At 44.9% G+C, this 22693-nt stretch overlaps 1 protein-coding gene across 1 annotated transcript in view; it reads right to left on the bottom strand.

Moving 5' to 3' along the window:
* The window catches only part of Eepd1 (endonuclease/exonuclease/phosphatase family domain containing 1), a 122598-nt gene that overhangs the window by 2745 nt on the left and 97160 nt on the right, over positions 1–22693 (bottom strand). Inside the window, exons 4-7 of the mRNA NM_026189.3 lie at positions 19364–19474; positions 14570–14704; positions 11793–11931; positions 6611–6805 (exon numbers count right to left, since the gene is read on the bottom strand). Of these exons, the coding sequence (NP_080465.3) occupies positions 6611–6805; positions 11793–11931; positions 14570–14704; positions 19364–19474 (580 nt within the window). The remainder of the gene's footprint in view (positions 1–6610; positions 6806–11792; positions 11932–14569; positions 14705–19363; positions 19475–22693) is intronic.

The following is a 22693-nucleotide window of genomic DNA, read 5'->3' as shown; positions in this document are numbered from 1 at the left end:
AGAAAAGAAATTCCTCCCGACACATAATAATCAGAACAACAAATGCACTAAATAAAGATAGAATACTAAAAGCAGTAAGGGAAAAAGGTCAAGTAACATACAAAGGCAAGCCTATCAGAATTACACCAGATTTTTCACCAGAGACTATGAAAGCCAGAAGAGCATGGACAGATGTTATACAGACACTAAGAGAACACAAATTCCAGCCCAGGCTACTATACCCAGCCAAACTCTCAATTACCATAGATGCAGAAACCAAAGTATTCCATGACAAAACCAAATTCACACATTATCTCTCCACGAATCCAGCCCTTCAAAGGTAAATAACAGAAAAAATCCAATACAAGAACGGGAACAATGCCCTAGAAATAACAAGAAGGTAATCCCTCAACAAACCTAAAAGAAGACAGCCACAAGAACAGAATGCCAACTTTAACAACAAAAATAACAGGAAGCAACAATTACTTTTCCTTAATATCTCTTAACATCAATGGTCTCAACTCCCCAATAAAAAGACATAGACTAACAAACTGGCTACACAAACAAGACCCAAATTTTTGCTGTTTACAAGAGACACATCTCAGAGAAAAAGATAGACACTACCTCAGAATAAAAGGCTGGAAAACAATTTTCCAAGCAAATGGTATGAAGAAACAAGCTGGAGTAGCCATCCTAATATCTGATAAGATTGACTTCCAACCCAAAGTCATCAAAAAAGACAAGGAGGGGCACTTCGTTCTCATCAAAGGTAAAATCCTCCAAGAGGAACTCTCAATTCTGAATATCTATGCTCCAAATGCAAGGGCAGCCACATTCATTAAAGAAACTTTAGTAAAGCTCAAAGCACACATTGCACCTCACACAATAATAGTGGGAGACTTCCACACACCACTTTCACCAATGGACAGATCATGGAAACAGAAACTAAACAGGGACACACTGAAACTAACAGAAGTGATGAAACAAATGGATCTGACAGATATCTACAGAACATTTTATCCTAAAACAAAAGGATATACCTTCTTCTCAGCACCTCATGGTACCTTCTCCAAAATTGACCACATAATAGGTCACAAAACAGGCCTCAACAGATTCAAAAATATTGAAATTGTCCCATGTATCCTATCAGATCACCATGCACTAAGGCTGATCTTCAATAACAAAAAAAATAACAGAAAGTCAACATTCACGTGGAAACTGAACAACACTCTTCTCAATGATACCTTGGTCAAGGAAGGAATAAAGAAAGAAATTAAAGACTTTTTAGAGTTTAATGAAAATGAAGCCACAACGTACCCAAACCTTTGGGACACAATGAAAGCATTTCTAAGAGGGAAACTCATAGCTCTGAGTGCCTCCAAGAAGAAACAGGAGAGAGCACATACTAGCAGCTTGACAACACATCTAAAAGCTCTAGAAAAAAAGGAAGCAAATTCACCCAAGAGAAGTAGACGGCAGGAAATAATCAAACTCAGGGGTGAAATCAACCAAGTGGAAACAAGAAGAACTATTCAAAGAATTAACCAAACGAGAAGTTGGTTCTTTGAGAAAATCAACAAGATAGATAAACCCTTAGCTAGACTCACTAAAGGGCACAGGGACAAAATCCTAATTAACAAAATCAGAACTGAAAAGGGAGACATAACAACAGATCCTGAAGAAATCCAAAATACCATCAGATCCTTCTACAAAAGGCTATACTCAACAAAACTGGAAAACCTGGACGAAATGGACAAATTTCTGGACAGATACCAGGTACCAAAGTTGAATCAGGATCAAGTTGACCTTCTAAACAGTCCCATATCCCCTAAAGAAATAGAAGCAGTTATAAATAGTCTCCCAGCTAAAAAAAGCCCAGGACCAGACGGGTTTAGTGCAGAGTTCTATCAGACCTTCAAAGAAGATCTAATTCCAGTTCTGCACAAACTTTTTCACAAGATAGAAGTAGAAGGTACTCTACCCAACTCATTTTATGAAGCCACTATTACTCTGATACCTAAACCACAGAAAGATCCAACAAAGATAGAGAACTTCAGACCAATTTCTCTTATGAATATTGATGCAAAAATCCTCAATAAAATTCTCGCTAACCGAATCCAAGAACACATTAAAGTAATCATCCATCCTGACCAAGTAGGTTTTATTCCAGGGATGCAGGGATGGTTTAATATACGAAAATCCATCAATGTAATCCATTATATAAACAAACTCAAAGACAAAAACCACATGATCATCTCGTTAGATGCAGAAAAAGCATTTGACAAGATCCAACACCCATTCATGATAAAAGTTCTGGAAAGATCAGGAATTCAAGGCCCATACCTAAACATGATAAAAGCAATCTACAGCAAAGCAGTAGCCAACATCAAAGTAAATGGAGAGAAGCTGGAAGCAATCCCACTAAAATCAGGGACTAGACAAGGCTGCCCACTTTCTCCCTACCTTTTCAACATAGTACTTGAAGTATTAGCCAGAGCAATTCGACAACAAAAGGAGATCAAGGGGATACAAATTGGAAAGGAGGAAGTCAAAATATCACTTTTTGCAGATGATATGATAGTATATATAAGTGACCCTAAAAATTCCACCAGAGAACTCCTAAACCTGATAAACAGCTTCGGTGAAGTAGCTGGATATAAAATTAACTCAAACAGGTCAATGGCCTTTCTCTACACAAAGAATAAACAGGCTGAGAAAGAAATTAGGGAAACAACACCCTTCTCAATAGTCACAAATAATATAAAATATCTCGGCGTGACTCTAACTAAGGAAGTGAAAGATCTGTATGATAAAAACTTCAAGTCTCTGAAGAAAGAAATTAAAGAAGATCTCAGAAGACGGAAAGATCTCCCATGCTCATGGATTGGCAGGATCAACATTGTAAAAATGGCTATCTTGCCAAAAGCAATCTACAGATTCAATGCAATCCCCATCAAAATTCCAACTCAATTCTTCAACGAATTAGAAGGAGCAATTTGCAAATTCATCTGGAATAACAAAAAACCTAGGATAGCAAAAACTCTTCTCAAGGATAAAAGAACCTCTGATGGAATCACCATGCCTGACCTAAAGCTTTACTACAGAGCAATTGTGGTAAAAACTGCATGGTACTGGTATAGAGACAGACAAGTAGACCAATGGAATAGAATTGAAGACCCAGAAATGAACCCACACACCTATGGTCACTTGATCTTCGACAAGGGAGCTAAAACCATCCAGTGGAAGAAAGACAGCATTTTCAACAATTGGTGCTGACACAACTGGTTGTTATCATGTAGAAGAATGGGAATCGATCCATACTTATCTCCTTGTACTAAGGTCAAATCTAAATGGATCAAAGAACTTCACATAAAACCAGAGACACTGAAACTTATAGAGGAGAAAGTGGGGAAAAGCCTTGAAGATATGGGCACAGGGGAAAAATTCCTGAACAGAACAGCAATGGCTTGTGCTGTAAGATAGAGAATTGACAAATTAGACCTAATGAAACTTAAAGTTTCTGCAAGGCAAAAGACACTGTCAATAAGACAAAAAGACCACCAACAGATTGGGAAAGGATCTTTACCTATCCTAAATCAGATAGGGGACTAATATCCAACATATATAAAGAACTCAAGAAGGTGGACTTCAGAAAATCAAATAACCCCATTAAAAAATGGGGCTCAGAACTGAACAAAGAATTCTCACCTGAGGAATACCGAATGGCAGAGAAGCACCTGAAAAAATGTTCAACATCCTTAATCATCAGGGAAATGCAAATCAAAACAACCCTGAGATTCCACCTCACACCAGTCAGAATGGCTAAGGTCAAAAATTCAGGTGACAGCAGATGCTGGCGAGGATGTGGAGAAAGAGGAACACTCCTCCATTGTTGGTGGGATTGCAGGCTTGTACAACCACTCTGGAAATCCGTCTGGCGGTTCCTCAGAAAATTGGACATAGTACTACCGGAGGATCCAGCAATACCTCTCCTGGGCATATATCCAGAAGATGCCCCAACTGGTAAGAAGGACACATGCTCCACTATGTTCATAGCAGCCTTATTTATAATAGCCAGAAGCTGGAAAGAACCCAGATGCCCCTCAACAGAGGAATGGATACAGAAAATGTGGTACATCTACACAATGGAGTACTACTCAGCTATTAAAAAGAATGAATTTATGAAATTCCTAGCCAAATGGATGGACCTGGAGGGCATCATCCTGAGTGAGGTTACACATTCACAAAGGAACTCACACAATATGTACTCACTGATAAGTGGATATTAGCCCAAAACCTAAGATACCCAAGATATAAGATACAATTTCCTAAACACATGAAACTCAAGAAAAATGAAGACTGAAGTGTGGACACTATGCCCCTCCTTAGAAGTGGGAACAAAACACCCTTGGAAGGTGTTACAGAGACAAAGTTTAGAGCTGAGATGAAAGGATGGACCATGTAGAGACTGCCATATCCAGGGATCCACCCCATAATCAGCATCCAAACGGTGACACCATTGCATACACTAGCAAGATTTTATCGAAAGGACCCAGATGTAGCTGTCTCTTGTGAGACTATGCCGGGGCCTAGCAAACACAGAAGTGGATGCTCACAGTCAGCTAATGGATGGATCATAGGGCTCCCAATGGAGGAGCTAGAGAAAGTACCCAAGGAGCTAAAGGGATCCACAACCCTATAGGTGGATCAACATTATGAACTAACCAGTACCCCGGAGCTCTTGACTCTAGCTGCATATGTATCAAAAGATGGCCTAGTCGGCCATCACTGGAAAGAGAGGCCCATTGGACACGCAAACTTTATATGCCCCAGAACAGGGGAACGCCAGGGCCAAAAAGGGGGAGTGGGCGGGTAGGGGAGTGGGGGTGGGTGGGTATGGGGGACTTTTGGTATAGCATTGGAAATGTAAATGAGCTAAATACCTAATAAAAAAAAAAGAAAAGATGAAAAGGAGAAGCGTACAATGGTTACTAAGAAACTATTAATACCTTTGAAGCAAAGGGAGAAATGTAAGAAATAAGAATTATATCTGAAAACCACAAATAATTGTAGAACAATTACAAGGCACTGCCTGCGCCCCTCTGTGATATGTGCCGTCAGGGTTAATGTAAGATATGAAGGCCTGGATTCCAGGTTTGGCCTGGGCAGCATAGCTGACAGCCATGGCAGGAGAACTTGTCCATGCACCTCAGCTTCCACATCTTGGTGGTGGGGGACAAATGAAAGGATGGCTTGGCTTCACCATTTCTGACAGAAGTGCCTCCCACAAGTGCCCTCCAGGGAGCCTAGTAGCCCTGGGCTCCAACACACGTTCTACAAATCACATCTTGCCATGGCCGATAACAGTCAATGTCCAATAGAGGCCCAGATGAGCTCTGAAGGCCTACTGGCAACACAGTTATCCACACTTAAAGTTCTAAATCCTAAGGAACTGGGCCCTGAGTGTGTGGCCAAGTCTTGCAGTGGGACCCAGGAGTTGCTTCTTTTCCTTTTTAAGTCTCTTGCTATAGTACATGACGGTTCTGTAGAGCTACAAGAGGGATTTAGAACACCATTTTAGTCTTTCATCAAATACTCTGCTACTGGCAAGAATGTTGCTTGGCATTCTGAGCATCCAAAGACTCTGGGGTTTCATCTGCAGCACCACATTCATACCTATGGAGGTACATACCATTCTACCATAGTGCTAGCCATCTCCTCTTTCTGTGGCTCACTGTCTGAGGCTATGTGGAGTATCCACCACGCTGTGTTCTTTGGGGGAGCTCTGAGGACTTCTCTTGTCCTTATGTGGTATTATGTGTTATGATATTGGTTCCTAAAGGTTCCCCAAAAGCTCATGTGTTTGTTGTAGGCTTGGTCCCCAACTGATGGTACCACTGGGAGATGACAGAAAGTTGAGGAGGTAGGGAAAGTTAAACCATTGGGCACATGCCCTTTCAGGGACACTGGGTCGGCAGCCACTCCCTGGATCCTTCCCACTCCTTCTTGGCTGCTTTAAGGGGTGTGTCGGGGGGTTGTTGCGGGGAGGGAACAGATGAAACAATGCCTCAAATTCACAAATCCTGACACAAGTCCCAGATAGTTCTACCACAATGCATTATCTCACCAGATCTAAGAGCCGTCACACCAGGTGTCCATGGACTGAAGCCTTTGAAATTATGAGCCAAAGAAAAAATTTTCCTTTGTAGGTTGATTATCTTGGGTACTTTTGTCACAGTGACAGAAACACTAATTGTGACATGTCTCCTCACCTATGAAAGTGGACAGTGTACCTCATTCTGCAGCACAGCATTTGAATATTTGACAAATGTTCACTGAATGACTAAGTGTTTTTAACGTTCAGGTAAGTTAGCAGTTCATCTCTGAATCACGACCCTGATGACCTACAGAGGTGACTCTAACTAGGTTTGCCTGCAAAATGCTTACATGGACTAGTGGCTATCTTTAAATTATTTGTCACATGCCCTTCCCACTTAGATTTATCTCTGATTCAACAATGATATAGTCTTTCTTTTCCCATAAGACTATAAGTACTAGCATTGGTTACTTCAGATGTTTACAGGTCTTCAGCCCAACACTGAACAGAGACAGCAGGGGAGGCGTCTCCTACCTGTGAACACTTTCTTTAAGCTTTTGCTGATCCAGATGTTGTCCACAGACTTGGAGCCTTGAGGATTCCTGGTGCTGATGTTGGTGAAAGTGTGAGCCGGGACTAGGTGGTGAAATTTTTCTCTCCTTAGGATATCGTAGTCATTGCTATCTGGCCCTTGGCCAAAATCCCCTAAAATAACAACATCCTTTTCTCCTGGGAATAAAAGATAGAAAATTAAGAGCAGGTAGGAAGCAAAGCCAACATTAGCCATGACCCCTGGAAAGGGACTGTGATGCTCTGGTTTGACCACTCAGGATTTAGGGCCTTAGGCCTGGTTCTTGTTTTACGGCCCTTTCTTGTGTAACCACTGACAATGAACATGGGTTAATTTGGAAATGAAGCATAGTGTGAGAGAGAGAGACACCCCCATTCTCTCTATCTGGGCTCTAAACTTACAGTGGGGAAAGGACAAAAAGGCCTTGCTCATATATCTAACAACAGTTCAGCAAACCTTTACAGAGCATCTTGTCAGGACCTGCCTGTGCAGGAGTCAAGAATGAACACAAGACAATCCCTGCCCTCTGGGACTTCACAGTCTGTATCCATGTTCCTGCTTCATGTTCTGTACAAGAGGATCGGTTAAACGTATGGTTATTGTTTATATTCTAGATAAGTGATACTAGCCTCGTTATCGGAGGCTATTCCTCTGTCCGTCCAGCAATGTGAGCAATGCCTCTCTGCACTAACACCAACAGTGAGCATCCTCAGTCAAATGATTTGGTATGTCTTCTTCCTATACGTAGACAAATGAGATGTGCTCCACAGCCTTGAGGATGGAGCACCCCCCACGGCCTTGAAGATGGAGTAACCCCCACATATTATTTAGAATTCTGCACAAGAATTTATTAACTCGTTCAAGCATTTGTTTCCATAAGTATGAACTTCCCGGTTATATATTTTAAACCCTGACTTATCTTCACTGTTATGTTATTTACTTTGTTACTTTGCTTTTCCTGCAAGGAGTCTGTGGTCCCCCACCCTCCACGCCCGCCATGTGGTCTTTCAGGTTTTTTTTTTTTTTTTGCTCTAAGTGCTTTCATTCTTTGTGACCTGCTAAAACACTCCAGAATCACCTCGATCTTTGCTGGCCCAGGCTTAGAACTAGTCACCTCGCCAAGGAAGCCCATCTCCCCCCAGCCGTGATCTGGGTGGGGCACAGACACCTCTTTCCTTGGGTTACTAACAACTCATTAACTGATTACAGAAGCTCTCTTTATATTAAAAGAACAGTGACACTCTGTTACACAGATGAGCTTTTCAAATCTTTGCCACAATGACAACAAAGTTAGACAAACGTTCAATCAGCATTTATGGTTTGGATTCTCATTTTTTTCTCTTTGTTTTTGATTTTGAGGCAGTGGCTTGCTGTAGTTCAGAACAGCCTGGGATCATGATCACCCACTGCTAGGATTATGAACATATACCATAGTTTCATATTCTCTCTCTCTCTCTCTCTCTCTCTCTCTCTCCCTCCCTCCCTCCCTCCCTCCCTTCCCTCCCTCCCTCTCCATTTCTTTCTTTCTTTCTTTCTTTCTTTCTTTCTTTCTTTCTTTCATTTCTTTCCTTTTCTTTTGGAGACTGAACACAACACACGAGGCAAGGACTCTTATCCAGCCCCATTTTTACTTATTACTGCAAGACAAAAATTCCTAAATTGCCCAGGCTGCCTGTGATCCAGGTAAGCCTTGAATATGAAATGCCCTGTTTCAGCTTCAGACAGAAGGAGGAGTGGTCACTACTTCCTGTCTCATCCTAGGAGCAAATAGTTGGGTGACTCTGGTCTTTGTCACCTCTCAGCTTGGAAGCCGTAGGCGGGGACTCAGTCTACCAAATGAAGAGAACAGCCCATTTCCTGATAGCTGTTGACAAGTGTGCGGGAGTCCAGAGTTCCTGAAGTGTCTGGCACAGGCCCTCCCAGGCAGTGCAGATCTTCTTCCTTCTCTCCTGAGCCATGTTAGCAAGAGTCTACCAGAGACAGGGCAGCAGAAAGGACTTTCTTATGTGTAAATAAGGGCTACAATGAGAGGGCAGGGGACAAGTGGAAAGGTTGCCCCTTTGAAGTATTTTAGACATTTCTCTCACTGCCTGCAGGAAATGGATAGTTATGAAGTATTTCCCAAGTAATGTGAATAGGAATTCCAAAAGAACAATGGCCCCCAGCCAGGCTCCACTAGATTCCCATGGACTGGGCTGACCCTTGTGGGGAATTTACTGCAGGGAAGCCACAGTCCCTAGGTAATGAGGTTTCTGTTGCCCTCTGTGAAAGGCACTTTAGAAAAAGCAGTTCATAAACAAAATGGCATATCCAAGACCTTCAGCAAAAGCCTTTTCCGTGGTATTAATATTCACCCACCATTAGTCATGACAGCTAAAGGGAAAGAAATCTAAAGTGAAATGATACAAGAGGCCAGCAGAGGGCACCTGTGTGCTACAAATGACAGCCTCCCCCACGAGGACCCCAGAGAAGCCTCTCCCACTTCCTAAAACTTAGAGCACATCCACGGTCTGAATCAGGGTGAGCCCAAGCTGTTTTGAAAACCCAATGCGGGTTTCTCATAGGAAAACCAACTTGAGAGTATTGCTGAAAAGACCCCAGAGCTGATGACCTCGGTCGAGAGCAGTCACAGAGCCCTTAATACAGATCACACACTGTACTGACTACTTCCTGGACAGCATGTCATTTCATCGTCACAGCTCCCATGAGACAGATGGCATCACGTTCTCCTCTATGCAGGTAGAAAGCTCAGACTCTGAAAACTGAATAATTTGCCCAATGTCATGGAGGTGGCTCTCAAACCCAAAGTTCTTCCCAAAGAGTGAGGGAGGAAGAAGCCCAGGATATAGACTGCTGTTTGCCCTGACACGTGGAGAGATAAGGTAAGGGTCTGCTGTACAAGCAGACAATTATCTGTGCCAGGAGGAGGAAGACCTCTGGAAGCTAGCACATGTACTGACTAGGAAACCTGAGGTTCTGGAAGACGGAGGCAGACAGCTCCCATGTAAATGAAGAAGGCTTTCAGTCGGGTGCAGACCTGAGTACTGGTGGGAAAGGGTGACTCTGGCAAGCAGGCGGGAGGCTGGGGCCAGGGGTCAATCAGCCAGCTCTGTGTGGTTCCCAAATGAAAACAAAGGCTCCTTTTGACTGGGCACATCCAGACTGCTCACACCCTCTCTTCCGGCTCGATATGTGTCAGAGGTGACATGGCCGCAGCTTTGCCCCCAAGAATGTGCAGCACGAATTCTCCTGATCACACACCTGGGTGGGCTTCCTAGTCACTGTTCCCTGACTTCCTAGGAGTGAGGAAAGAAAGTTCTGAGCCAATTTTCCCAGAGATCCCCTTGATTTAGAAAGGGCCAACAACACCCACTGAAGTGGCTCCCCACTGAGGTGCACTCCCACCTCTGGGCCTTCCTAGAAGATACCACAAATGACACTGGGCTCACAGAGGAAGACCTTGTCCTCAAGCCCTGATAAGGTTGAAAGAAGGTTCTGCGAAAGGACAACCACGGGATCCCTGATGCCAACTGGGTTTCACATTCCAGACCAAGGCAGAAAGGCCTGGAGTTTTTGAATCAGATGTTTCTGTCTGGGGGGGGGGGTGGTCGTTAGGGGGCAGGGGGTGGGGGGAGCTTTATCTTCCTCTGAGCAGAACCCGACACTCATCTATCTTCCTTCACTGCAGCCTGAAGCACTTCCTGAATCTCCTGGGTGGCCAGTTAACAATTAACTGGGTATTAGTGACAGACAAGCAGGGGAATGGGGGGCATGAGTCACTGTCCCTACCTGAATGTGTCAAGGCCGAGTCATGCTGTGGGTCAGTCAATAGGCACTTGGCAATGTGGAACTTGCCTGAAGTTTTCTGATAAACTCCTGAATCTCTCCCTGGTAACCAGGGAGCTTATGGCTCACAGGAAAATTATGAAAAAGCATCTCTGTTCCCTGCATCTATGAGATAGAGACGAATAGAAATGTCCACAGATATGAAAAGGTCTCAAGTCATCCTTTTACATTGCTGAGAGACTGGTTGTGGGTGAAGAGTTTCCCACATAGCTACTTGTTGGATGTGGTATCTCAGTTTGAACCTACTCGTGTTTTTCAGCCTGGAGATCCATCATTTAAGTAAAATGCTGCTCAGAGTGGGTCCTGTATATCCAAATTCATAGTGAGCAAAGGTTGAAGCAACCCAAGAGCCTACCAACAGATAGACAATAAAATGTAGCACATACAAACAATAGAATCTTATTCAGCCCCCAAAAGGATGGAACATCTGGCACATTATACAACACCACTCATCTGGAAAATACAAGGCTAAGTGAGAAAAGCCAGACAGAGGGAAACACCATGTGCTTCTCCTCATTTGAAGCACGTCATCAAATTCAGAAACAGAACGGATAGTGTGATGGCTGTTAGACACTAGAAGGGACAGAGGACCAGGATTCAGGGGTTACAGAGTTCCAGAAGGTTCCAGTGTTCTGGAGAGAGACGGTGGTAACCGGTGCACAGAATTGAGTACATACTGAATGCCACTGAACTGCAAACTAACCAATCCTAACGGCAAACTTTATGTCTATCTTACTGCAATAGAAGGGCTTTGAAAATGTAATGTTATAACTGGACAGAAGCATTTCCAAAGCCAATTATTGACTGAATTTCCCACTATGATGGGACAAGTTGGTGACAAGAAGTCTAGGAAGTTAGAAGAGCAGTCAAGACTCAAGAATGTAAGAAGAATTTTGAGGTCTCCGGCTGCAGTTCTTCACCTTGTCGCCTCCTGCTCCTCCTTCACAAGAACACGTGCAGATCTGCAGGTGGTACCATCAGAGGAGGAGTCAACCCAGGAAGTGTGATCACAGCAGAGGGATATCGCCACTTATATTTCCTCCTCTAGTCCTCTCCATCCAGGAGGCTGACGGACCAGTGGTACCTTGACACCCACTGGAGAGGCTCTCAGACACAAAGGAAGGGCATGCAGAAAGGTCTGCCAGAATCCACAAGCGCAAGGAGTATGAATGCCCCTGGATCTGTGACATCTGCTGAGTGGCTGGGCTCAGAGGTCAGAGGTCACAGAGATATCTGGAAAGAGGCACCACTTCCTGCACTGAGGAAGTGTTGCCCATCCACAGAGATAGAGATCCCTACCTTTCAGGGTTTCCTGGAGGGTTAGTGCAAAGTTCAATAATCGGTGGCCATCACTGTGATTCTTGCTTGAATTCTCAGCTCCTGGGAGGGCCAGGGCTGTCAGCTGGAGGTTAACCAGGGTTAAGTCATTACTTCCCACCTGGGTAGCAGGAAATAAAGCAACAAGTAAAACCTTACTTAGATGTCCATATTTCTTTCCTTTATAATAGATTAATAAATAGTTCTCTACACACAGTTGGCAATAATAATTAGAAGCAGAGCTAGTTCGTATGCATAAGAGGCAACACAAGGTATTTTATTTTAGATTTATTGAATCTAAAAGAGTCTACAACTCTAAGGTCCAGCCTTCTACCTTTATTCCCTCAGTCCTGAAAAACTTTACATATCTGGAAGTGGGAGGATTTTTAGTAAACTTTTTGCACAACTGTATGCAAGAAGGAAGTGTCTCTAGTATCTAGATGTTACAGACCCAAGGCCATTCTCTACAAGGTTAGCTTGAGTTCCCCACCCACTCATCTTTGTTCCTTTGGAACCAATTGTGTACTAACATACACTTTAACCTGATTTCTCTATAAGAACCAAAGCTCACCAACCAACCAAAGTCAGAAGATCTACCAGGAGCCTGGGCCCCAGGGTGGCTCTCGTGGTCTCCTGGTAGTGTACACATGTAAGGATGTTTTATCTTCTGGGCTATCATAGCATTGCTTGCCTGCTCTGTTTAGCAAGTCTGCCTTTTCTATTGCCATGGCAACAAACACTAAACACTTCTGAGAAAGGATGAGTGTACGGGCCCCAAGATGTGGAGAGTACCAGTCTTATCTTGCAGGTGTGGCCCCAGTTCACCATCACCATCAGGACTGACAGCTCTATAGATGCCACTGTCACAGCCAGAGAAACCACCTTGAGGTTTGGACTGGGACATGTTGCCTGTGAGGATAAGCTGTCTGTGTCCTAGACCACTGACCATGCCTTGAACATGACTTGAAGAACAAGAAGCCAAGGGCTGTGCTGGATGATTACTTCCAGTGATTTGAAACGATCACTCCCAATGCCAGAGATAGTATTTTCTTTATTAGCCTATTAAATATAGCTGTCTTTTATTGTTAGCTAGAGACAGTGTTTACCAGGTTGTTTTTGTAAGGTTGTAGGCATGGTAGCTATTCTGTAATGCCTGTACTTGGGGAGGTGAGGGGGCAGGACTGGAAAGTTCACTATGTAGGCCACATAGCAAGACTCTTTCTCAAAAAAAAAAAAAAATAGCACCAGCAAAAATACCAGCCTGCTTTTCAGCTATGTGGCTGCCTGTTCCAGTTAGCTAGAGCCAGGACAAATTATTTAAAAATTAAATGTATTGTTCGGTTTAAAGATAATCCTGGCCAACTCATGGATCAGAACCACAGGTGCCAGGAATACAAGACAGAACCTCATCAATATGGCAGGAAGAGGGATTGAAGGAGTTACTTGGTACCACAGCAGACACATCAATGTGAGCATACACCAACTTTATAAGTTTTACTACTACAAATTTGAGAGATGGGACACAGGCTTATACATCCCATGATAGAGACACAGGTTGTCCCCAAGGCCCACCTCCTGCTGGAGTTAAATGATGCTGGGCTTAGGGGGTAAATTTAAGGCCCCAGAGTTACTGGGGGAGGCACCCAGAAAGAAAAGGTCTCAATGCTCATAGAGAACAGCTTGCTGGGCTCTCAAAAGCCATCAAGCTGCCTGACTTGGAATTCATGGTTAAGTAGTGATGAGGTCCATTGCCTCTGTGGTGACTTTCTGGCTTCCTTTCATGTTGTCCATCATCAAAGCACTTTGGTGTTCGGGAAAACTGTCAAGAGGTCTGCAGGCCACAGCAGAAAGATGATCCTGAGACCCACACTACCCAACTGCTCCCAGGCAGGTTCTTCATGGACAAGGATATATAAAGAGAGGCCAATGACAGGGGTCCCTCTGCCCAGAGCTCCGTCTGGATCTCACCTCCAATCCAACAAGCCCTTAGTGGGCCCATTCTTCTTGACATCTAAACAATGAGGCCTGAGGGGCAGTTGAGGAGGAGAGGCTCCTCAGAGCAGGCTCTGCCAAATGTGGCCATTCTGACCCCATTAGCTAGTATCAGACAGGTGAGGAGAGCCAGTGAACACACTAGAAAACCACCTGGGCCCTATCCAGATGGATGAGGCTTGGGTTGGGAAATGCCTGATTTTAAGATGGCTGATTCTGCTGTATAGCATGTATGGGGACAGCTGTATGAATTAGTTTCCCACTTTCTTTCTTTCCCTTCTATCTATCTGGCTACCTACTATCTGGCATCTATCTATCTATCTATCTATCTATCTATCTATCTATCTATCTATCTATCATCTATCTATCTATCATCTATCTATCTATCTATCTATCTATCTATCTATCTATCAATCTGCTTTTGAGGAGGGGTTTTACTAGGTTGCCTAGTATGGTCTTGAACTCCTGGACTCAAGCAATCCTTTTGCCACAGTCCCTGTTGCTGAGACAACAAGGGTGCCTCACTCCTCCCAGGTTACTGCCTTCCTTCTTGTTATGGACTAGATTTTTCTGGGTCTAAGATGCCCTCAAAAATCCTTTCACTCCTGCCCTGTAGAAGGTCACCTACCAGGGAGCTTCCAGAATAGGTACTAATCCTACCCTAAGAGAATACCATCAAGAGAGAAAGATGTGGGTTCTCTGGGTCCGTGTCACAAAGACTTCCCCTTTGGAAGGAACTGGATTTTGAGGTGACAGGAAGCAGGTACCTTGAATCTGGCGAGGAAAGGGCTGGGGCCCACAGCCTTAGCATGACCGTTGCTGGGTGAGCTCTCCCGCCCGGGGATGTCTCTCAGCTCCACGTTGGCTGCTGTGTCCCATAGGAATCCAGAGTAGCAGGGGCCCTGCAGGGCAAATGGAAACAGGGTCTTGGTGCCAGGTTCCTAATTCCAAGAGGCACACAGCATAACAAAAAGCTGCCAGACACAAAAAGCAGGCTCAGCCTTGGGTCCTCACGGTCACTCACATGGGGTGCTTCCATAATGAAGAACATGCCTCCAAGCCACAGTGCACCCCACACTGATGCCCACTGCAGAGTTTCACTCATGGCCAAGAGTGCCTAGCTCTTCCCTTCATGGGTGAAGGTAGGAGAAGCACATACCAGGCATAGAATTGCATTTGAACGACTACATGGCACGAGGCAACAGCTTCTATCTGCACTTGACCAATGAGGCCACAACTGTTCTGAGAGACTGAGAAACTCCCCTAACATCACACAACATGCAAATATGTGAGTCCAAAGACTCTGATGGCTGGTATGCTTATGGGTAAGTTACCACTTGCACAAATGGTGCCTAGCCCCTCATCACCTCTCAGTCAGTATTCACCAGATGGGTGGAGGTCAATGCTTAGGAGCCCCAGTGATTTGAAACTGGGCTCTGTGCAGATGGACAGGGCAGCAAACAGAGGTCTGAAGCCCGGGTCAGAGGCCCTGATGGGGAGGTGCAGAAAACTTGGTCAAGGCCCCCCATCTGGCTCTAGGAATCAGAGAAGTTGCTTCCATTCTGCTTGCTTTGCCCACTGCCTCTGGGACTTTATAGAAAAAGCAATGCATCAGTCTGCCTAGTCTGGCTGAGCCACTGCTGGTCACCAGGGCATTCTTAAGTGTTTGACACCAGAGACAGAGCAACGGGTCATCAAACAGGCAAGCAGCACTTGACCCTGCTCTACTATGTTGCAATGGGAGAGGAAGTAACCTTTAACCTTAGCCACCTCTGAACAGCCACTGTCACACACAAAACCTCAGCTCACAACCCAGCCAGATATTTGACAGGAATGCCACACTTAAACAGGTGTTTAGGAGAGAAGTAGAAAGGACATGAACATGAGTTTTATGTTGTGTAAGAATCTCCTTGCCCAGCTTTGGGACTCTTATGGAAGAGTAGGAGGAAGGATTTTGGGCTCGGGAGGGGATAGAAACTTCACAGGAAGCCAAGAGAGTCAACTAACCTGGACCCTTGAGACTCTTAGAGACTGAACCACCAACCAAAGATCGTACATAGGCTGGACCTAGGCCTCCTTGCATATATATAGCAGATATGTAGCTTGGTCTTCATGTGGATCCCAAACAACTGGAGCTGGGGGGCGGGGGTATCCCAAAACCTGTTGCCTGTATATGGGATATCTTCTTCTAGCTGGGCTGCCTTGTTTGACCTCATTGGTAGAGAATGCACCTAGCCTCACAGAGACTAGCTATCTGGGAGCGGGGGAGGGCTCAGAGAAGATGGCAAGGGGGGATGGGAGGAAGGATTGTAGAATGGGGTGACTGGGAGGGGGACAGTGAGAGGGAGGTAAAGTGAGTATGAAGAAAGAAAGAAAGAAAGAAAGAAAGAAAGAAAGAAAGAAAGAAAGAAGGAAAGAAGGAGAGAGAAAAAGAAAGACCAAGAAGAGAAAGAAAGAAGGAAAGAAAGGAGAAAGAAAGACTGACTCTCCTTGTCCACAACTAAAGATAACACTAGTTTAAGCATAGTCACACCTGGGTCTCAGCCTAGCTGTATCTGGAGATCAAGTCAAGGTCCACAGTGTGTCTAAGACTCAGTTCCTCATGAAGACAGAGAGAACAAAGTCACTATGGTAGGCTCTAGAGAGGAGGCTATTATTTTGTTTACTGTTACCCAAGGAGAAGATCCACCACACACTGCCTCAGGCATCACTCATACCAGCTGTCTGAAAACATCCCGGCTCCACAATGCTCTAGGATGTAGGAGGAGAGGGTATTCTGGGAGGACTCGGTTCCGATGCTGCTCCCACCCCTGATCAAGGCCCCTCAGCTTCTGTGAATCTTTCTCATCCTTCTTACTGTGGCTCTGATCCTCTCTCAGGAACCCTTCCAGACATGACTCAGTTGGCCAGGACGGCCACGGCACAGAAAAGCACTTATGCCAGAGATAGCTCCCTGGGCACAGGTAGACTGCCACTCCCAATGACAGGAAAATAATTTCTTCCTACATTTGTTTCTATGTCTCTCTGCTCTCCTTCCCCCTCATATCTCTCTCTCTCTCTCTCTCTCTCTCACTCTCTCTCTCTTTCTCTCTCTCTCTCTCTCTCTCTCTCTCTCTCTCTCTGTGTGTGTGTGTGTGTGTGTGTGTGTGTGTGTGTGTGTGTGTGTGTGTGTATGTGTTTCAAGACAGGGTTTCTCTGTACAGCCCTGGCTTCCCTGGAGTTTGCTATGTAGACCAGGCTGACCTTGAACTCAGAGATTCCCCTGCCTCTGCCTCCTGAGTGGTGTCTCCTGAGTCCTGCAACTAAGTGCACGTGCCACCACTGCCTGGCTGCTTTCTTATTTGTAAACTGCTCCTCTAGTTGGTACCTGGACATGATTGCAGGGCTCAGAGACCCAACAGCTGTTCAGTATATGGACTAAAGGTTCATAGCCATGGATGTATGATGCCTGACTCACATTCTGCTTAAAATGATTTTTGGATATGTACATCATTAAAGTTAAAGAACTCTTACATGCCATTAATCTCTGAGGCTGTGACCTACTGGGCCCAAAATAACAGGTAGCCAGGTCCAGACATGGCTGCAGCCTGACACTGGCAGGGATCCCAGTTCAAAGTCACCATTATCTGAGTCACATCTTACCAAGCCCTAGTTGGACTCTATTCCAGGAAGCACCCCAACACTCACTGTCTCCTTCTTACTGGGGCTGTCCTGTGAGCTGAGGAAGGAACTCACCGCATACAGAAGAAATAGCTAAAGCAGAGAGCTCTCAGTGACAGTACTCTGATGGCCGTGGCTCCCCCTCCTACAGGGAGGTGAGCTGACTTGTCCCTCTCAATGGCTGTAAACTTAGAGAAAGGGGTTGGGATACCCAGAAGTGCATCCACAGATAGGGCTATGTTGCTGGGTCTGCTTTTCTCAAATATACATGAATAACCCCTCACAGATGTTTATTGAATGAATGAATGAAGGTGACTGGACCCTTGGAAGTCACATGAATTTTCATACAGTGAGATCCATGAAAAGGGTTGTTTTTTTTGTCATTTTTGTTTTTTGTTTTCTTTAAAGCAGCAAATTAGCATTATTCTTCATGTGGACCGAAAAGCAGAGCCCTGAACTACAATTTGGAAGACCAGATGCACCCCACGTCAACTCCTTCAGCCACTGTGAACTCAGTATCCACTGCAAGTCTGTTTCCACCCTAACACTGCAAAGCTAGATAAAGGAGTTACATGCACAGTTTTCAGGAGCCTCTGAAAAGAGCGTGATCTTATAGTCAAAACCCATAGATGGATAGGTAATTTTAATCCATTCTACATTTATTATTTGAGTTCCAAGTCATAAGTATCAATCGTGTAAATATAACCCATAACATTGTAAGCAGATAAGGAACATTAGAACCTTAAAACATCTGCATTTGTGTACAGATTATATAAAAACAATGCTTTTTCAATTCAAGTAATTACCTGAAGTATTCTTTTAAAAAAAAAAATCTAAGAACCCAGGCTAGGGCGACGGCTGTCAATAAGGTGCCACAAGCAGAGAGACCTGAGCTTAGAACTTGGAACCACATAAAGAACTGGACATAGTGGCCTGTGTCTCTAACCCCAGCCTTGGGGGAGAAGGCAGACACAGTGGATCATTGAAGCTTATTGATTAGCTGAGTCTATCTGAATCTGTGAGCCGTCAGTCAACTGAGAGTCCCTGTCTCAACAAAAGAAAAGGTGGGGAGAAATGGAGGAAGACACCTGATGGCACACCTCTGTGTGTGTGCACATACACACACACACACACACACACACTCACACACACATACTCACACACACATACACACACACACACTCACACACACATACACACACACACACATACATACTCACACACACACATACACACACACACATACACACACACACACTCACACACACACATACACACTCACACACACACACACACATACACACACACACACATACACACACACATACACACACACACATACACACACATACACACACACACACATACACACACATACACACACATACACACACATACACATACACACACACACAAGCAAGAAAGAGAGGGGGAGAGAGAAAGAGAGGGAGAGAGGGAAAGAGGGAGGGAGAGGGAGAGAGGAGGGAGAGGGAGAGAGGGAGGGAGAGGGAGAGAGGGAGAGAAGAGAGAATGCAATGTGTGAACTACAGAGTGCAAATTCCCAGCTAGTGAATAAGGGGTTTCTGAAAGCTTGGCAGGGGTAGAGCTGTGACCTCAGGGTTACAAGGACAAAGGGCAGACATATAGACAAATGCATAGGTGCCCCAGACAGAATTTCTCCTCCCAAGATGCTAAATTCCCATTTCTATATGGGCAGAAATTCATTCTTGATCAAAATATAAAAAGAGGCCTAGGGCATTAGAAATGACTAAAAGTTATGGCAGATAATGCGAAAATGGACTACGTATAGTGACAAAGAAAAAAATAAATCACCTTTGGTTTGGGAGGAAAATTATGTTTAAGTACAAAAATTATGCAGGTGGTTATGCAGAGAGGGATACCTTCTGGAGCTGATTGGAAGGCTTCTCAGCAACAATGGACCTCCAGCATCCTCGGGACCCCTTCCACTTGCGGATGTTGGGCAGGATCGGCTGGTTCAGCTCTGTACAGAACTGCAAAGACAGAACACAGGTCAGTGTGTGTGTGTGTGTGTGTGTGTGTGTGTGTGTGTGTGTGTGTGTGTCCCTATGCATAGCGTCCTCAGAAACTAGACACAAATGATTCTTTAAAACCTGCTGACTTTCGTCACTGTGTTCTCAAAGACTGGGGAAGACAATACTTAATTAGGCTACTGCAAAATATGGACATAAAAATTTAACAAACAAACAAACAAACAAACAAAAGGGTTTGCAAAGAACCATGCAACTAAACACCACCAATTAGAAGGCAAATATTTATCAGCTGGCAAGCCATCACCAACTGAGGACCCCTCTGTTCAGAAAAATATGGGTTCTCTCCATCATTCTAGTCTCCACAGTTCAGAAAGCTGTCCAGTCCTTATACATGCTGTGACACTGGTAGACTCAGTGTCCCAAGAGCACCTGGATGAGAATCAGTGCTTGGGTTAGAGGGGGCAAAAATGACTCCAGCTTAATTCTGAGCCAGCAAACTGCTTCTCTGTCTCCAGGTGACTACCACAGCCTGTGTTCATGTATGCTTGGCTATTTTTATTTCCTTTCTCTTCTTCTGAGATAAAATCTTACCATGTGTGGCCTAATCCAGCTTCAAATTCACAATCCTTCTGCCACAGCCTCTTGAGTGCTACAGATTACAAGTGTGCACTCGGAACTTGCTTATGCACATCCTGTGTCAGGGGGACAGCATGGCTTATCACTGAGCCAAAATAAAACTATACAGATGAGGAGCTGAAAAATTACTGACTGCACAGTACAAAGGGCAGCTCCCTGAACACACTCTTCTGGGGGTGATTTTTTTTTAAAGGGACTCTCGGCATTGCTCAGATTTACACTCAGCTTTCAAGATGTTTCACCATTTTGATATTGCTCCTCCCTCTTGTCCCTTAACAGACTCTGTATCACAGCACTCATTTCTCTCTGTTCACCTGCTTCCCAGCAAAATGTGCTCTTGTCTGGCTTCTTCTGTGTGTGTGTGTGTGTATGTGTGTGTGTGTGTGTGTGTGTGTGTGTGTGAGAGAGAGAGAGAGAGAGAGAGAGAGAGAGAGAGAGAGAGAAGGAGTGAGAGAGAGAGTGTGTGAGAGAAAGAGAGAGAGTGTGAGAGAGTATGTGAGAGAAAGAAAGAGAGAGAGAGAGAGAGAGAGAGAGAGAGGGAGGGAGAGGGAGAGAGAGAAGGAGTGAGAGAGAGAGTGTGTGAGAGAAAGAGAGAGAGTGTGAGAGAGTATGTGAGAGAAAGAAAGAGAGAGAGAGAGAGAGAGAGGGAGGGAGAGGGAGGGAGAGAGAGAGAGAGAGAGAGAGAGAGAGAGAGAGAGAGAGAGAGAGAGATCTATGCATTGTGTAGGAGAATAAACACAGCCAAGGGTATCACATGAATGGGGAGTCCAAAGGAGGGTATCTGGTCTTATTTCTTTGAGACAAGTTCCCTCAGTAAGCCTGGAGCTAGGCTGGCAACCAGTTAACCAGCAATCCTCCTATGTCTGTCCTCTACAATGCTGGGGTTACAAGTAGGTGTTCAGGGGGCCATGACCAGCTTTTTGTGTGGATGCTGCTCTGAAATTAGGGCCTCATTTTTGCACAGTGAGAACTCCTACCCACGAAGCCATCTCCCCAGCCCAGTTCCTGGCTTCTTTCTTATGAGTCCTGTATACTTCTGCTCTGCTGAGCTGTTCTTCCTCAAGCCTATCTAGCCCCACCGAGTCAGCTTAAGCCACTCTCTGGAAGGCACCAAAATCTATAGCTCTGTTTCAGAAGGACCTCCTAGGGTTTTCTGTTATTGCTGATGACTTTGTATTTCGAGACATGGTTTTACTATACAGCCAAGGCTGGCCTGAAACATTATCTTCCTTCTGCATCTGCCTCTGAATGCTGGGATCACAGGTATGTGTCATCAGCACCACACCATTGCCTTGCCTGAGTTCTGAGTTGCATGGCTAACCGCCTCGTTAACATTCATGTTAAAGCTTAAGCTCTACTTAAGCATCTACTTTTTCCTATCCCAAAGGACTGCCTACTCCCCAGCCTGAGCCTCATTTTGATGTTTGAATTCCTTTCTTCCTAAACACTCTGATTAACCCCTACCCTCCCTGGTCCCATCTCTCCCCACACCAGAGACTCTGCAGTCACCTGGGTGTGTAGTCTGTGTTCAGTTCCACTGTTGGGTTACCTTTCAGACTCCAATCTCCCTCATGGAGACACTACATAGCTTCCAAGCCTGCCACCACCCACCTCAATCCATCCACTAGGCACAAAGGACCAAGTCAAGGCCCTACTCTATGGTTCTTCTCTGTGGTCTGAGGGACAGCAGTATCAGCATCTCCTGGAAATCACTAGAAATTCTTTGACAACACCATGGGTCTGCTTGATCAGAAACTCTGGGTGGGGCCCAGTGATGCATCTTGTAACAAGGTCTGCAGACGCAGGGACGTGGTAGGTTTGAGAACAGTTGGGGCTGCTTCAGTTCTGCCTAAGCATGGATCCTAGACTCTGCAGAGCTGCAGATAGCCCTGCAGAACACTTCAGCCAGAGCAATCTCCTTTCATGCCCTCGGGCAGCACACAACCACACACCTGATGGCCAAGAGGCAGATTCGAAACTTCTGATCTTTCGTTACTCCCTAACAGAAAAGGTGAGGCAGAAGCTAAGACTCCGCCAAACACTTGTCAGTAAGTGCTACAGAAAGAATGAACCAGGTGGTGGTGGGGAAACCCAGGAAGTTGACTTTAGATAAGGTTTGATTTACAATCATCGACAGTATGCAAATGCAAATTCCCCAACAGTGGACTCTGTCAGGCAGTCTGGGCCTCTGTAAACCCTAGGAAGTGTAAGAGGACACAAACACAGGGCAGACAAACAGGATTCCTCCTGGAAGTTCCTACCTGAGTAACTGCCTCAAGTTTAACCAGATACTTGGCACACAGATGTGTTCTGTGCTGCTGGGTGTTTGGGGAGTGTCCACCCAAGAGTTCAGTCACCAGCAACTTTCACTGGTTTCCTGATTAACACTGCCTGGAGCATAGCAGTGGATATTACAGATAGCATTACTCCTGGCTAGTAGGGAGGAGAGGTGTGTTTGTGTGTGTGTGTGTGTGTGTGTGTGTGTGTGTGTCTGTGTGTCTATCTCTGTTTCTGAGTGTGTGTGTGTGTATCTTTTTGGCTGAGAACCATCAACTGGTGAGATACAGTTAGTTATAAACTTGG

Source organism: Mus musculus, chromosome 9 (assembly GCF_000001635.26).
Source record: "Mus musculus strain C57BL/6J chromosome 9, GRCm38.p6 C57BL/6J".
Classification (NCBI taxonomy): Eukaryota; Metazoa; Chordata; class Mammalia; order Rodentia; family Muridae; genus Mus; species Mus musculus.
Note: the sequence above shows the minus strand (reverse complement) of the source record. Positions and strands in the feature narration are given on the sequence as shown.